The sequence below is a fragment of the Chenopodium quinoa genome, unplaced genomic scaffold, assembly GCF_001683475.1.
Source record: "Chenopodium quinoa cultivar QQ74 unplaced genomic scaffold, ASM168347v1, whole genome shotgun sequence".
Classification (NCBI taxonomy): domain Eukaryota; kingdom Viridiplantae; phylum Streptophyta; class Magnoliopsida; order Caryophyllales; family Amaranthaceae; genus Chenopodium; species Chenopodium quinoa.
The window spans coordinates 352892-370455 of NW_018742890.1; the positions used below are offsets into that span (position 1 = coordinate 352892).

Consider the following 17564-nt stretch of genomic DNA (forward strand, 5'->3'; position numbering starts at 1 on the left):
TCAGCACTTTGATTACAAAGGCAGAATGGGTAGAAAATCGAAGCCCGTACTGCAGCTGCCGAGTATAAACTCCAATATATCTAAGTGGGGGGTGTAACACCCCCAAATCTCCCTCTACGGAATATGTAGAAAATACGTATAAATATCGTAGAGATAGACTGGGGCGTATTACCGCCGCGTGATAACGCAAGGCTTATACTTTAAAATACTTTTGCAGCGGAAAATCTTTATTCTTATTAATAAAACTCCAAATAAAACTTGTTCATAATTTGTGACACAAAAACGACTCCAACTTTTCCTAAGCTAGGTGAAATTCCCATGGACTCCCGTATGCATCAATCAACTTCCACCTGAAACATTCACCTGCTTACCATAAATGGTAAACAGGGCAAAACCAAAACAAAAGCACGTATTAGCAAATTATGCTAAGTAGATTATGTGTAAGATAAGTAAAACATAATTTAAATCATTTAGATTTAATTCATAAGAATTCCAATGCCGTACTCAAGTAAGAGTTTTTCCAATTCAATTCTTTCAAGACAAATTTAAAAACTCAATCGATTACGTTCCAAAACCAATTCCTCACTAAGTGTGCACACCCCCCAAGTGGTTTACTTTATGAACAAAGGCCAATCTTGAGGAAAGGCTAGGTCATGCAAAGTCCATAGCCTTCTCTAATCCATTCCCTAAGTGAGATTCATAACCATATCGATTGATTGCTTAAAAGCACCTTTTAAAAAAAAACCCGTTATACTTGGACATCAATAAACTTGTAAATCATTTCTAATCCAGTCCTTTTAATAATTTTAATCGCAATTCAAAGCCTCTTTGATTAACCAAAATCATTAATTTCAAGCCATCATAAAACACAATTTCATATAGTAAAACATAATTTCATACGGCACATAATTTAAGAACTATATTAAATAGTCAACTTTCGAAGGTATCAAACCACATAACGTACCTTAATTCCGAATATCAATCAACACTTCGCACTTTCAAAGTTCAATCACGAATACACCTTGCAATTAACATAACCATACGATTATCACAACATCTTTAGACATAAACCCAAATCTAATGTGCATGGACTATAAAACTCTTTTAAAAATAATACTTTAATATAAAATTATAATTGTGAAATAGGTAATTATATTTTAGAAAACTAACCATGAAGAAAATAAAGGAATAGGATTAAAGGAAATTGAATTTGCGTTGGAAAGGATAGGCAGAACTTTCAGAGGTCATAACTCCTTTGATATAACTTCGAATTGGGTGATTCTTGAGCCTAACCTCAAGGATTTTTCGAAAGGAATAATTTTCTGTGAAATAGAAAAATCCAAAAAATGACCAGAAGTGCCCGAAAATTGGCTCCAAAAATATACGGGCAGATTTTCTTTTAGAAAAGAGGAAAAGAAAAATAGGAAAAGTTTGAGGGAAAAGAAGAGTAAAAGAAAAGAAGGGAATTGAGTTTTTGGTGTGAAGAATATGAGAGTTATGAGGGGGTATTTATAGGTGTTTAGGTGATGAGTTTATAGAAATTTAGGGTTGTATAATTTATGGAAATTTTAAAGAATAGAAATTAGGGTTTTAAATGTATGGAAGGATATTAGATTTTATTTGGTCATGAAATATATTTAGTAGGTTTTGAGCTTGGAGTGCAAGTATAGAATTAGATCAAGAGATTTTAGATTTAAGAATAGAAATAAGGAATTTTAAAGGATTTTTATTTTTAATAAAATAAATTAAACCCATTTAGAAAATTCATGAGTGGCCAAAAATATTGACATATAATAATTAATTAAATCAGATTTTTATTGTATAAAATCCGAAAATTAATATATTTCATGAAAATAATTAATTTAGAAAAATATTAAAACAATTTAGATTTTTATTCTATGAAAACCGAAAATACATTTTAATTAATCTACCGAATTAATATAATTTCGGTTTAGCTATTTAAATTTTGAGAAATCAAAAATACTATTTATAACATAAGTATAAAATAGTTTCATTTATTGGATTATCCAATTTAATTAGTTTTGTAAAATAATGATTTAGGCGCCAAAATTTAAATATCATTTTGGCTCCAAAACTAAAATACTCTTTAGAAAATAATTAATTTAGAAAAATACGTCAAAATACGAGACTAAAATACCTTTCAAAAATACGGGGTATTACAGGGGGCGATGGATTCTGTCCTCGGCGGTAGGCATACGGCACCAGTACCCATCCTCTTCCATTATGCCGTAGAAGATTTCAATTTGTTCGGCAAAACGATAGGTGGCATTATTTTCGACCCACCATGAATAAGGATCAGCCGTCATGATGCCCTCATTTTCATCCACATCAGTCCATTCCCTTTCCTCGGAAGTTAATGGCCTAGATGCCATGGCCGCGCCTCGGCCAAAGGTGCTAGCACCCTCCGAAGCCTTGGGGGGGAATGCTAGAGATCAGCACAGCCCTGATTGCAGCCCCACTCGGGGTAACAACAGCCCCAGCCTGGCCAATGAGAGGTGGCATCATTGCCAAAGGGCGATTCCACCGCGGAATCAATTGCGGCGTCTCCTCCTCCTCTTCCTCAATATCCTGTTCGACCTCTATGGGCCTCTTTCCCCGGTCATCGGCCATCTTTGAGCGGTGGAAGTGCGAGAAAGCAAAAAAAGGGGGTACTTGAAAAAGCAAAGAAAACCGAAGAAACTTTGAAGAAAATTATTTTTGTCAGATGCGGAATTTGCCGATAGGGATCTATGAATTCGAAGCAACAAATTTTGGTTTAAAGCTTCGGATTGCTGAGTATAAGCGAAAAAAGGAAATCGGGTTAGTAGCAAGGATTAGCGAGAAGCAAATGTGAATTAGCGAAAGGAAATGAAGAGAAATGTGGGATGAGTGGCTTAAATACCTTCCAAAAAAGGGAATTTCGGGAGTCCGTGCCACTAAAATCCCCACTAATTCCACTTAGCTTCAACGTTCAACTGTTCATATTCTCCTCTAATTAACTGCCCACTAAACTATCCAACTTCCCCACTACTTCAAGAAATAACCATTATTGCCTCAATAACCTCCAAGTTTAAATGCTAATTAAACCATTTACTTCCCTCCATTTTGCAAGTCAAAACCCAATCCGTCATACTTCCAAAAATCGGGTCTGGGGGGCAAGTTGTTTGGGCCCAATTTACTCCAATTGGGTCGATCCATAAATGTTCTAATTACCAAGCCCAAAGCAAGGTTCAACTCTCTAAACAATTGCCAAGTCAGTCAAGGCCCGGTCAATGTGGCAAGTCCACTTGATTCACGGCCCACTAATCTATTGAGAAAAGGTATAAAAGTCTTCAATCCTCTCTCTCTACATTCATTCACATCAAGCCTCAAGCAATTAATACTCTTGCATAGCTTTCTCTCTCTAAACATTGTATTGACTTCGGCATCGAAGAAGCCTTCCTCGACACAACCCCCGAGGCCAGTTTATGTGTGTTTGTTGTGTAGGAAATTCTTGGCCCAGTCATCACGTGGACCGAGATCAGTCTTCAGCCCACAGAAAAGGACCTTGCCGAAGGTTCCATTGTTTTTACCCTAAACAAAAGGTATGGATGATGATAGAATACTTCTAAGCTACATGGAGTTTATGGTAGAAATACAAGAGTATGACTATGAATTCTTTGCTGAAAGTGTTGGCTCAGGGTTCTTGTTCGGCACCTTGGGCGGGAGTTTCTGCCACTTCTTCAAGGGTTTGGCACCAATGCGATGCGTGTTAACATCCTACGCACTGAGGGATTATTTGCTTGTTTTTGTTAAGCATTTGACATTCCGTCTTATCTCTTTTATGGATACCGTGGTCAGAAGACTGTTTGGACCGATAAAGCAATCTCACTTGCCACTGCTGGAGCTATCATGTGGGCACCTCGTGGCCTTCGTTCTGCCTCGCTCGCTACCCTTACCTGTGGTGGCATCTATACCGTTGATCTAGGCATTAAGATTGCGATAAAAAACTTCAAGTTTAAGAACTACTCATTGGTCAGGAAAAATTAATTACTTTTTTTTTAGGTTAAGAAGTTGATAGCGATGAGAACTCGAATCAACTTATTGGGATTCCTTATTAGCTTCAAGGATAGGTATAAGTCTACGGACTAGCAAGCAAGGACATGCTCATTATATGTTGCATGCCTTAAAGCCCTTAATATTGCCTTTTATTAGTACAGTTTGAATGATTTTCTTTTAATCTTACACACTTTAACATACTTCTTAATTTTTTTTATAGTGAGCATATATTATAATACGAAGTACTATGATAACAATAGATTATTTTGGCTTCACCAAAATAAAACAATAATAATTTTAGATTTTTTTGTTTTTATATATTCTACATTCTAATACTTGTATTTATTTATTTTGGTGTTCAAACATCTTTGTACGAGTGTCTATTTTAGTTTGCAACACTAGTGGAAGAAGGGATATACGTAACACCTTTTCATATAAGACTAGACTAAGGATTACTATGCCCTCATCCTCTGATTTGCTCTATCTCTTTTTGCTATCTTCATCCTTTAACTTTAACCAATAATTCTCATTGATATTTACAAAAATAAAATATGGTCATTTGTGATATTGTTAAATTCGACTCAATGATTAAATTTTAGGAAATGCTATACATAACCCTTAGACTACATATAAACATTAAATACACACCAGAAAATCGTATAAATTTAGGAAATCATAAAAATGTAAACACTAATTACACTGATTTACGCGTGTTTTTGTTATGATTTCCTAATTTTAATTTATACAATTTTCAAGAGTGTATTTAATGGTTATATATAGCCCTTAGGGCTACATATAACATTACCCTTAATTTTATAATATCAACATTTTATATACCTTGTTAATAAGCAATTGAAGATACTGACTGTCAAAGGTCTATCTTAAATCGAAGAACGTGCAAATGAAAATACTGTAAATTTATACAGCATGATAATGAGCAAACTCATTATTTTTGTCCCTGCCCAGGGAAACTCACATTGGTAAGTCAGTGTGATGATAGTCTATTGATATTTTTAAAAACTTAAGTTCATTGTGTTTATTAGATGCTTTGAGTAAGTTTTAGAGAGATGGAAATAATTACTTAGTAAAAGAAAAAAGAAAAGGCTTTGAGTGAAGTTATTAGAAAGTGTTTTGATGGATGTTTTAGAACAATCATGAGTTCATTGAGGAAGTTTTAGAACAATCATGAGTTCATTGAGGAACTTGATAGAAACTCACATTCCTAACATGTTGTGATAAAGAGTGAGCATCATATTTTAGGAACTTAATCGAAAATTAGTTGGGACTGATTCTTAAAATTTGGCACCGAAATTGGAATCAATCCAGCCATTCAGCTAATACCTAATACTCGCTTCGTTTTTTATATGCATCACTTTGACTTTCCCACTATTCACATACAATGGTTGACTTAATTTTTTCACCTCTATAAAATAAATAAATATTATTATACAATATATCATTAGATTAGTCATAATGTCTAATTATAATTTTTACTAATAGCCAATTAAAGATATTAATGGTTAAAGTTGCGCTTCTACAAATGTGCTGGTCAAACTGTTGTATTTAAAAAAACAGAGGGAGAATTTTGGAACCATACTTGAAATCATCGGTGCCAATCTCGGTAATGATTATCAAGTTATTTATATAATTGTTGAAAAATAATATAAATTTTAAAATTTATATTGGTTTATTTTATTTTAAGCTTCTAATACTTACATTCTTATATTGCATTAAGCTATTTTATATGTATTAGGCTTTAATAACACCTTTTGTTTGTACTTACTAGATGCATTTAACATATTGTTATTTTAAAAATATACTCGTTATGTGTATATGGAATAACAAAAACATTAAAATTATCTATCAATAGACCACCGAATAAAATTTAAGAGAGATGAACCCGACCAAAATCTACATTTCCCATATAGTAATCTAAAAATCGAGGGAGGCCAAAAATGAAAAAGAATAATCAGAAAGAATATTCCTCAACCCCCACAAATGGTCACTCATTCTTCAAGTACAAACAAGTCCATTCATTAATCATAATTCATAACCAATTAACCATAACCATAACCATAACCATAACCTAACTTACCCCCTTCTCCCTTTTCCCTTTCCTAATAAAGTATCTAATCACACCGCCTTTGAACATCTTCCCCACATCATTAACACTCTAATCGGACGGCTCTTATTACTCCCACCATTTTCCTTTTTTTCTTTTTTGAACTATTTTCTTTCTCTTTTTTTAAAAAATAAAATAAAATTCATCTCGTCAACAAACAGCAGAGACGAAGAGAGAGAAAATAAAACTCAGAGAACCCAGTAGAACAAAAAAAAAAAGCTTGAGCTAAATTACCCCAATTTAGAAACCCTAATTTTCCAAATTAAAATCAAAAAAGGAAAGTTCGATGAATTTGTAGAAGGAAGAAGGGTATAAAAATAGATGCATGTCTCCTCTTTCACCCAGACACTGTCTTTGGATCCGAACCCGAATCCGAGCCCAAACCCGAACCCGTTTTGGAATTGGAATTGGGTGCTCCAGTTTTTCATCACTGCCTTCTTTCTTGCATTAGGGTTTCTTTGCTTGCTTCGTTCTACAGCATCTAAATATTTTGTTGTCGATTCTAATTTTAATTCTAATTCTAATTCTAATTCTTCAACGACGTCGTTTCCTGATATGGCTGCTTCCGTCGTCCATTCTTGTGCTTCTTGTGGCAAGCCTGCTTCTAAGCTTTGCACCGGTTGTAAGATTGTTAGATATTGGTATGGTTTTAATTAATTTCTTTAAATTTTGGAAATACATTATGTTTTATTTGATTATTTTTAATTTCATTTTAATGTTGTTGCATTGTTCGTTGAAGTATATTAATTGTAATTATAATTGTTGTTATTAAATTTTTGGAAAATTGAATTATTGGGGAGGTTGGGGGATTTTGAAACTTTGGTTGTAATGATCATTATTGGGTTTTTGTTTGGAATTTTGATAATTGAGCTGTATTTGTTATTAATTTTTTTAATAATGAAGACATAATGATGAATAAATTTACATGCTAATTTTTTTAATTTTAATTTTTACATGGTTTTATTAAAGATGGTTAAAGTAATTAAATTCCTTATTCAGTTGTGATGTAAGATTAGTTATTCAGTAATATGTCGAAGATCAACAAGAATTGTGATGGGTATGGGGATTTCTGGGGAAGTGTTGAGCAATTCGATATGATTTCTGGGGAAGTGTTGAGCAACAAGAATTGTTATATGTGCTTTTTCACGACCTGGATTAGAATGAATTGCGAGGTTATCGAATTGATACGGTTATATTGATTGAGGTACTATAAGAAGTGAGAATAACAACGGGAAAGGGTTCTTTGTTTAGGATGAAGTGGGATAATTTAAATAAGTGCAGGAAAGTGGAAAGATTACTAGGTTTCTCTTTGATTTCCGAGCTAAGGGATGTTTTCTTTGTTCAGTTGATACTTCTTTATCATCCATTATGTCAAAAAGCTGATCAGGTGTGATCTAGGTAAGCATTGATATCTACTTAGAAGAAATTTGAATGGTTTGGCTGTGGAGAAATTTGAGGGAAGTGTCAAGAAACTTGCTGTGTAATAGAACTGCTAACAGGGAGTGAATGTAACCGATCTTTGATGCAGCAACTTTGGACTTTTTACTAGGTGGTTCCATGAAACAACGAAGAGGCAGTGGAGTTGGTGCTTGGTCTGCTTGCTGTTTAATTCATAGGAAGTGATGTTTTTCCTTTTTATATTTAATACACTCTATATAAGAACTGGATAGATGTTTGTGGTGGATGCCTACTTAGTTTAGTCAAGCAAGAGAGCATACAATGAGAAAACATTATGATGATGTGTGAATTGTGAATGGCTGTGCCGCACAAGGATATTATTGTGGATAGATACTGCTGTAAATAATCATTGTATATTGTAGTTGAGGATGTTTGAATTTTGATTGTTTAGGAGAAAAGTTTCTTTCTTTTTTAATTTTCACTTTATTGTTGACTCTTCTTTAACAAAACTCTTCTGTTGTCACTGATATCTGTTGTTAATATCTTGTTGTCAATTATTGCACCTTTCTATGACCCACCCTCTCTTTTTGGTGAAAACCAATGTCGTCGCAGTTTATAATTCCTCACCTACTTCTATTTTAGAATTTGTATCTCAATAGTTGACTGTGTTGGAGCTCCTTGCCCCTTGAATTTTGGATATTTATTTTCTTGAATTTAAGTCTGTATTTGTCTTTTGTTCCTTTCAAGCTCCGCGACGTGCCAAAAACAACACTGGCAATCAGAGCACAAGAAAAAATGTTCAAAGTCACCACAGCAAACAGGTGGAAAGCGCAATATGTCTATTGCTTTGGTCCCTTCAAGTGGATCTGTCAAGATACAGAAGGTTGTGGACAAGGTCAGTTGGCGATATTTCTTACACTGTTGTTTTCTTGTTGCGACTTTCAGTGATCTCTACATCTGTTGCTCCAGTTCCTAGATTCCGATTTCTTGAATTCTATTTTTCCAGGTTCTCTTTCCATATGATGAATTTGTCAAACTTTACGACTGGGACAAATCCATCTTTCCACCTTGTGGGCTTTTGAACTGTGGAAACAGGTTTGTTATCTGTGTAGTGATTTTAGTATGGCTCATCCCTACCCCCACACCCTTTTCCTGAACTAATCATTTCTCCCATTCACTTCCATCTGTCCCTAAGACTAAATGTTTAGGTGGTTATTACATTATTCACTACCTATCAGTTTGCTAAAATAAATCTGCTGGAGTCTAACAATGCTTGAGTTAAAAGAAATAAAGTTTTAACTAATTAATTAAAGGTCAATTATCTTATAACACTTCTTCCTGAATAATTTTACCGCATTGCTATCCATAAAATTCCCTGCCTTTTACGCTGATTTTTATTTTTATTGACTTGTATTTTTTTTTGTCTGTTTTTGCAGTTGTTTTGCAAATGTGGTTCTACAATGCCTTGCGCACACCCGACCACTTGTAGCATATCTGCTTGAAAAAGGCCATAGGAGAAATTGTAAGTGATGACCTCTTGAACTAATTTTGTGTCTGTTATGTATGATGTAGTGATACTTATATATTTGTTTCTTTAGGTAGGAGGAATGAGTGGTGCTTCCTGTGTGAACTTGAAATGCACATGACAAAAGCTAGTAGGAGTCAGCAACCTTTTTCACCAATTAATATCCTATCGCGATTACCTAGCATTGGAGGTAATCTTGGTCATGGAAAACAAGAGGATGCTCATGAGTTCATGAGGTAAACTTGTTAATTATGTACTATATACTCGTGGTGCTTCCAAACCTTATTTGTTTCCTGGACAAAGCTAAATCTGTTTTGTCAGATATTTTAACTGAGTATTTAAGGGGTCAGATTTGGTTGGTTTAGAATCTCTTAGTTTTTGCTGTTGTTTCAATTTTGGAGTCTTTTAGTGCATTCTGCTGTATCTTTTCTAATGGCTAATGATCTGCTGTTGAGTGGAGTCCTAGTGCATTTTGGCCCTGAGATTGTATGAACCTTGACCTATATCTATTTGTATTGACATCATGTGCATGTATTCTCTGGCACATACATATTGCCTATAGGTAATTGATGATTTTTATGTGGATTGGTAGGTTTGCCATTGATACAATGCAATCTGTCTGCCTTGATGAACATGGTGGAGAGAAAGTCATTGATCCCAAATCCCAAGAGACTACCCTTATACAACATATATTCGGTGGTCAGCTTCGATCCCAGGTTAGTGTGACTTGCAATTTTTATCTTTTGTCTACTGATTATATGCCAAATTAGTTATTTTATATAGAATCAAATTAGATTTCTTTTTCCTAATTTTGTGTTATAGACTTTGTCGCTTTTATGGACCTAGATGATCAGTGTATGCTTCAAAAGCTGAGCAAGATCTGCACTAGCATATTACGAGTATGTTTTAATGATATGTTGGTTTGATTGTGACATGTCCCTTTCCAAACTGACAATGTGAATCTAGACTTGAGGGATCTCATTTCACTGAACTTTCTGACATCTTTTCATTTTGAATGTCCTTTTCAATAAATACTTCGCACTAAAATCCTTGTGGTGTGTACATTCATGAGGTATATGACTTACTGTTGTATATCTTTCTTTTTTCAACATGTCTATCTTATTTTACAGGTTATATGTACCACATGCAATCAAGTGTCTAATCAGTATGAGAATATGATGGATCTGACGGTTGAAATTCAAGGAGATGCTACATCTTTGCAGGAGTGTCTTGATCAATTTACTGCAAAAGAGTGGCTTCATGGAGAAAACTTGTATAAATGTGATGGGTATGAGTTTTCTTCTTGTCTATGGTTTCTTTGCATTTGTCACTTTGTCAGATAGAATTCCGTAACATGTAGATGCCTTATGTATCACAACTGATTGTAAGAACTTTTGAAATTTAGCTGTCCATAATTGACTTATGCATCAGGATCACATTCTTTTTTTTTTTATTTTTTTTAAATTTTTTTGTAAATAAAATTATTTGTAGGTGGTGTATCTCCGTAACGTAATTACTAAAAGCCTTGATTTTTTTTTCTTATTAGAGTAATAATTAAAGTGAAGAGCCTTGAAAATTTTCTTTTTCTTTTTCTTTTCTATTTCTATATTTGAGATGTATTGCATAGTTTAGTATGTGATTCCTCCATTGTTTATGCGACGCTGCTTCTCAAATGTACTGTCTTTGAAGTCTTATTTATTTTCGATTTTTATTTACAAAATTACCTTGATCTCTCATAAATGTTCCTAGCCTCTGGAATAATCTTGATTTAATTTGATAAGCTGACTATATTTAACTGTTCTATGTAGTAACCAATATGATAAAACCCATTAGATTGGGTTTTACTTTGGTTTCGTTGGTCATATAGTCTTATTTTAATGATTGTGGTAAATTTTTTACTTCATACATAGATCAGATGTTGATTTGGTTTTTGGAATAGAATTATTTTGATAGCATGTTATTTTCTGGTTTCCTGGTTCTGAATACACTTGAACATATGTTCCACAGTTATGGTCTGATAATCAGATTGGCCTCTCCTGTGCAATTACTTTAGTGGGATATATTTTGCTTTCTGATCTGCATTCCAAGGCTTAAGTCTCTGAGAATTGACAAATTTGTACAGATGGCCCATCAACTGCCAGTATGAAATATTTTTGAAAAAAAAAATCTAATTTAAAATTGGCATACTTCAGACCTTCACCGTATGTTGTTGGAACCACTACCCTTGCATTCCAGAATGTTGACATTTGTCTGTTTGTTGTCTTGTTGGGCCATGTTGGCACTTGACATTATTCTAACAGATTGTCAACCTTATTCTAAAGAATCAGAAACTAATTAGATTTGTTAGATGAAGCTAGTTAGATTTAGTCATTTAAGGCTTCGTGCCTATTTAAAAAAATTGGAATGGACCATGAAGAAAGACATTTTAAACTGGGGTAGTCTTTTGATTGGGCCAGGATGATGTTGATCTGATTCTATCATCTTTCTAACCACAGCATTAAATATCGGTAGATATACAATTACTTGAAGTACCTTTAGTTTTTGAGCTTCGCAACCAAGATTTACTGAATCGTGAAGGATTTTATCACATTAGCGAGTATAAACCAATAGGAGGCTTTAATAAAATGTTAATACAAGCTGATGAAAAAGTATGCCATGTCAACTGTGATCCTTGATGCAGCACTGCAATTAGTGCAATGTAGTATGGTTCTATAATGCATGACCATTATTATGATTGCAAGTTTGCAACTGCAAATCATGATTTAACTTGGTCCCATAGTTATTAAAATCGAAATTCTACTTTTAATTGAAAGGGACTTTTAGAATCGTCGTAAGATTCTACGAACATAGATGTTCAAGACGTACTCAAATTTCATTGAATGTGTTTATATTATAAGGTATAAACATAATTTGATAGAAAATAGTTGTGTACCCACTAAGCAACCTATGAGTGACGATATATGTTTATCAGTAAAATTGTAGGCATGTTTTGAATTTGTAAGGTTTTCACTAGTTAAGAAAAATTTGTAAATCGAATAGAATCATAAATCGAATTGTATGGTCATACGTTAATCATAAAATAGTAAGATTCTAAGATTTGAATTGCGAGTCCCAACTTGTCCTTCTTTGATATGCGCACATGATTATAGATTATGGAAAATTTGAGTGTTGGAAAATGACCTTGCAACTTGTCTCAAGTTTGGTCGATCTGTAGCATTTGATATTGAGATTCGCAGAACCCTTGTCCCTTGAGTTTTTGAAATGCCTACAAGAAAGTTATTTATAATGTTCAATCATGAGTCTCCATCATAAGAAAATGTATGTCTACTTGACAAGTTACAAACTATACTCCTTATTTTGATTAAAGATTTAATTTTATGAATTCTTAGGCCTTGTTCTCTTCACCTTGTTTTGCTGAATTGAATTTATATTAGCTGAACCTGAAATTATCTTTATTGAAATTAAATTATTTTTGCTTAACTTAAATTATTTTTATTAAACTTGTTATTCTTAACAATTGTCTTTTATATTTGTTCTTTGAAGTTATTTATTGTACTCAACTTAGCTTATTTTGACTGAACCTAACTTATTTTTATGAACTGAAATTATTTTAAGTAGATATTATCAAATAAGGTGAAGTGAACATGGCCTTACATCAATTTGTTAAATTTATTATTTTAATGTATATGGTGATTTACTATTGTTGGTTTATTTTAAAAAGTACCATTATAGAAGTAATCTATACTTTCTAATGATAGGTATTAATGTGAGCGGTTGGAGATTTACCTTGAAGATTACAGCTGGTCAAATTGAACTTTATTTTGTTGACAGAAGTATCCCTTTTTATATCTTGATGGCTTGTTAGAGATGTGGAACACTGAGTTGCTTTACTTGGGTGCATGTTTTTTGAATAGCTGATTTACCACTTCTGTAGCTAAATAAATAGTACCTCATTAGTTTGTGAAATTGCTTTTTTTGAAGTTTGAAATGGCTACGATTGTGAATATCTTGGCCTCCTTTAGAAATAGACCATGGGATCCTTATTGACATCTGTAAAAAATTATTTTTTTGTTCTGTTTGCAGATGTAATGATTATGTCAGGGCATGGAAGCGTTTAACTATTCACCAAGCTCCAAACGTACTTACAATTGCTTTAAAAAGATTCCAGGTAAAATTTTATATTTATTGCTGGTAGATTTGAATATCTTTTATCTTTCTGACTGTTATCCTGGCTATCTTCAAATATTGGATCATATAGCTTATTGTTTCTGTTGCAGAGTGGGAGATTTGGTAAAATTAATAAGAAAATTATTTTTCCTGAAAGTCTGGATCTTAGCCCATATATGAGTGAGGGGAGAGATGGCACAGATAAATACAAGCTGTATGCAGTTGTGGTCCACGTGGACATGTTAAATGCATCTTTTTTTGGCCACTATATCTGTTACACAAAAGGTTTCCAGGGAGACTGGTACAGAATTGATGACTGCAAGGTAACACTGTACATCCAACTATACTTATTGATTAGCTTTGTGTAATTTATGAAGCTTTTCCCTGAACCATTTTACCCCTGTTGAGTCCCAATCAGTAACAAAATATGATGTTTTCAGAGGAATTTTTTTAATCTTTGTTTTTGAGAAGGATATCCATGTTTTTTGGAACATATCTACTAATGCAAGATTGAGAATCTTTTCTTTCTTTATGTTTGCTCATTTGTGTTTCTATGTTTTGACTTTACCTTGTGATGTTTGTGCATTTTGTGTGACCAAATGCATCCGTGATGAGTCTATGTATAGATTGTTCTTTTATCTGATTTCTCTTAAAAAAACGCTTAATGATCCTTAATTTCCAGGTGGCGAGGGTTGAATTAGATGAAGTTCTTTCACAGGGAGCTTATATGCTTTTATACAGAAGGTATACATTTCTCCTCCAAGCATTTGTTTGAGGATGTCAATCATACTATTTCTCTCAAGTATACAATTGGGGAGGAAGGTTGATGTCCCTGGATTTAAAATGCTAGAATTCTTTGATCTCCAGAATTCTACAGTAAGAAATTAGTACCGTCCAGTCCAGTATAACAATTTCAGTAGCCTATCAGTGCTGCTTGATATTATTTAAGGCCGCTTGGGCCTTTACTCTAGGCCTGAAATTGTATTTTTAGCAAATGAATCTAAGCTACTAAATAAACATACAATTGGCCGTGAAAGGGGAAAGTATGATAGGTTGACTTATTCCATCCTTACATTTCATCTGTCATCCCTATTTGATTTGCTTCTACTACCTAGCTGACCTAGCTTGCACTGATGGCTGACATGATGTAATCCAGCTTGTCAACCACCCTGCATTTAAAACTAAAATCAGTGAACCATATGCTTGTCATGCTTGTGGTTGTATAGTAGCCAAAATTGGCCAATGGACACCTTATTTTTTCAGGAACTGACTCTACTGCCAATGCCCCTCCATCTCTTGCACTATGTTTCTATTTTAGTCTTGCTTTTACTTATAAGATTCACCCTTGGGGGTATGCAAAGATTTCTGGAAATGACACGAAATTGACTATATGTGATGAAGAAGTAAGAGCTTGTAAGGGTTTAGGTGTGATCTATTAAGGCCTGGTGTATATGGTCTGAATTCCTTGATTGGTTTGGTCCAATGTACTGGTCTAACTAAGCTTCGACTGTATTTCTGCACTAATGTATAAGAAAAACATTATAGTGGTAAATTGGCGATTCATCTCAATGTGTACATTCCAAATATGTAATTTCTATAATTTTTTTTTTAGTAATTCATAATTAAAGATATTTAGTAATAAGTAAATGCATGTTTAAAGTTATTATTCGATTTGATCTGAATATAGTTGGTCTGATTTGATTCTGATAAGAATATTACAAGATGAAATAAATTGAAGAGAACAAGATTTAACTCCTGTCCCACCAAGGCTTGGAAATTTTGCCAAATGTGAAAAGAATCCTTGTAATTTTTATCAAGAAATAGTCAATATTTATTTTATCTGTTTCCTCACTTTCTCATAGTTATTTCTAGATAGACGTGTTTGTGTGGGTGACTAATAAACATAATTGTTATTGTACTTCTTTACTTCAACGTATTCTAGATTATTACCATGCCATTTTTTTACGGTATAATGTTCAGGTTATGGAATTATATGAAAAATGATTTGTTTGATTGTCATATGTCCATAGTTTATGTAATGGTACATGTGTTTACTTTTTTTTTTTTTTTTTTTTTTTTTTTTTTTTTTTTCTAATATAGACTACACGATTTTGGAGCCTGGTCTTTGTTAAAAATTGGCTGTCAATATCCTGTACTTGCGTATATAGAGAGATATGTGGACACAAATGCTTGTGAAGGAAGTTAGGTACCTATTAAATATAGTGGTAATTGTGCTAGAAGGCCCTTGGCTGAACCCAAATGCGCAAATATGTATCGTTGATGGAGAGTCAGTGTAGCTACTAATACTGATGTTAGTTGGCAAAGTAGAACACTTTTGTTCATGGCGAGTTGGTCGTGGTGGTGTTGAGAAGTGATTGTATTAACTACTAAGTGAAGCCTTAGTTTGTTAGTATTCTTTGACACCTAAATTCATCCCCTTTCTAGCTTATGGTCACTTACTGACTGGGCTAATGGGAACATGACATCTTTGAAGTGCTCACTTGCTAATGTAATACAAAGTATGTTCTATCTTATTATTTTCTTTCATAATTATTAAAAAATTGATACAATGTAAACTTTCTATCTTACCAGTAATCAGATGAGGCACATATTGCTTGAGCTGTCCTATCTTATAATACCATGTGAATTTTGTTTGGCATCTAATTTGAAAGTAGGTACTAGGTAGTAATGTCTTGTTTTGTGCTGCCTGCCGTCTGATTAATCCATTTGTTAAAGATTTTTGAGTATCTTGTACCTGTGTGCTTCTGAAATTGGCTTGCATAGTTTTCTGTTTATTATCAGCTTAGTGCATGGAAACTGTATTTCTGAAATTGCTCCTCGTGGGACAGGATTTCTGCTCGACCAAAAAGTCTAAAGACATCTGAACCTGCAATAAATCAGCAGCAGGATGGGAGGAAGTTGTCCACTGAGGCAGAGCATAGTAGCTCAACCCGACAGGCTGATTCGTTAAATTCTTTGGAAGCGTCCAATTCCAATTGCAGTTCGGCCAATCATCTAGATTCTGATGTGGACAGGCAGTTGGACCACACTCATACTCCAGCAGAACAATTGAAACTGATTGACAACGACTTGGAGGACTTTCAGACTGTCAATTCTGTGTCAGGTCTACCAGTTTCAGTTGAAGTGTCGGAGAATGGAAGTTGTTCTTTGAATACACTCACAGCTGTTGCTGCCCAAACGGTTTCCAGCTCTCCGTCGTGTTCAAGTGCAGAATTACCTGGTGAAGTTTCAGATACCCCTGGATCATCTGCTATGGGTGGGAATGTATTGAGTGCTGCCTCACGTGAGGGTTTAGCAGCTTTAGCTGTAGCTGCTATCTCAGTGTCTGATGAAGAAGCTGTTCGTTTTCCAGCTGATTTCTCGGGTTCCACTGGAAAACCTGAAGAGCTAAGGTTTAAGGATGAAATCAATTCCCATGTAGCTGGCATTTCTGAAAATTTTGTTCCTGTCACCTCTGACCCAACTGTCCCTTGTGAGATGAACTGCTTCAGTAATGGATCTGTTGCAGGATATCCTTACCAGAGAGTTGACGAGAGGAAGAATAGTGAGATGGGTTATCTTGGCCTTCTTGACAAGGAAGAAAGTGAGGTATCTCCAGATGACATGGATTTGGACAGTGTGGAGCTTAATGAGCCTGATAACTGTTCTAATGGTGACATCCACGACATTATAATTGATGAAAGTCCTGTTAATTCTTGTTAGGTCCTGCTACTAGATAAAGAAAAGCCTTTTTGCGTGCATGGCTAGGTCATTGGGAAGCCATCAGTAGATTGGAACTTCTGCATACCTCTGTTATAGGATGTATGACTGTTGCTGGAAGGCAGTTTGGAAAGTTTTACTTGGAGCAAGTTAGGCCTGTAATTATCTATTTTTTTCCTGTTGCAGAGGACAAATCCAAGCAGCAACAGCGGAGGAACCTCCATTGCGTGGTTAATTAACAAACTGTTCGATTTCTAAGATTATCATACAATTAGATTTAGTATAAGAGTTGAAGCAAGAAATAGTTCAGATAGAACTTTTTTTTTTTTTTTTCCCCATTGATTCCCCCCCCCCACCCGAGTTTTAGGGATCATTATTTAGCTGATAATCCTCGTTTAGGAACTGATTTAGGGCAAAGTCCTGGATTTCAGTATTAGAAGGAATCTTGGATGCTAACCTTCAAATTTCTTGAATGTGTTGGTTACTTGGCATTTGGACAAGTACATCGAGCACTTGGATATGCTATGAATTTCTTTTTGATTAGGCAATCACAGGCTTTTAATTATGTTGATATAAAATTTGTTTTGGCCAAAA

The 17564-nt window shown here is 34.3% G+C and overlaps 1 protein-coding gene across 1 annotated transcript; it reads left to right on the forward strand.

Annotated features, from left to right (window-relative positions):
* Positions 1–5854: 5854 nt before the first annotated feature.
* Positions 5855–17521, forward strand: LOC110726898 (ubiquitin carboxyl-terminal hydrolase 18-like). The gene is made up of 11 exons (XM_021906420.1): positions 5855–6801; positions 8306–8453; positions 8565–8653; positions 8995–9080; positions 9157–9319; positions 9676–9799; positions 10214–10371; positions 13167–13251; positions 13361–13573; positions 13933–13994; positions 16100–17521. Exons 1-11 carry the CDS (start codon positions 6482–6484, stop codon positions 16971–16973), a joined length of 2322 nt encoding a protein of 773 aa, XP_021762112.1. The 5' UTR covers positions 5855–6481; the 3' UTR covers positions 16974–17521.
* Positions 17522–17564: the final 43 nt, after the last annotated feature.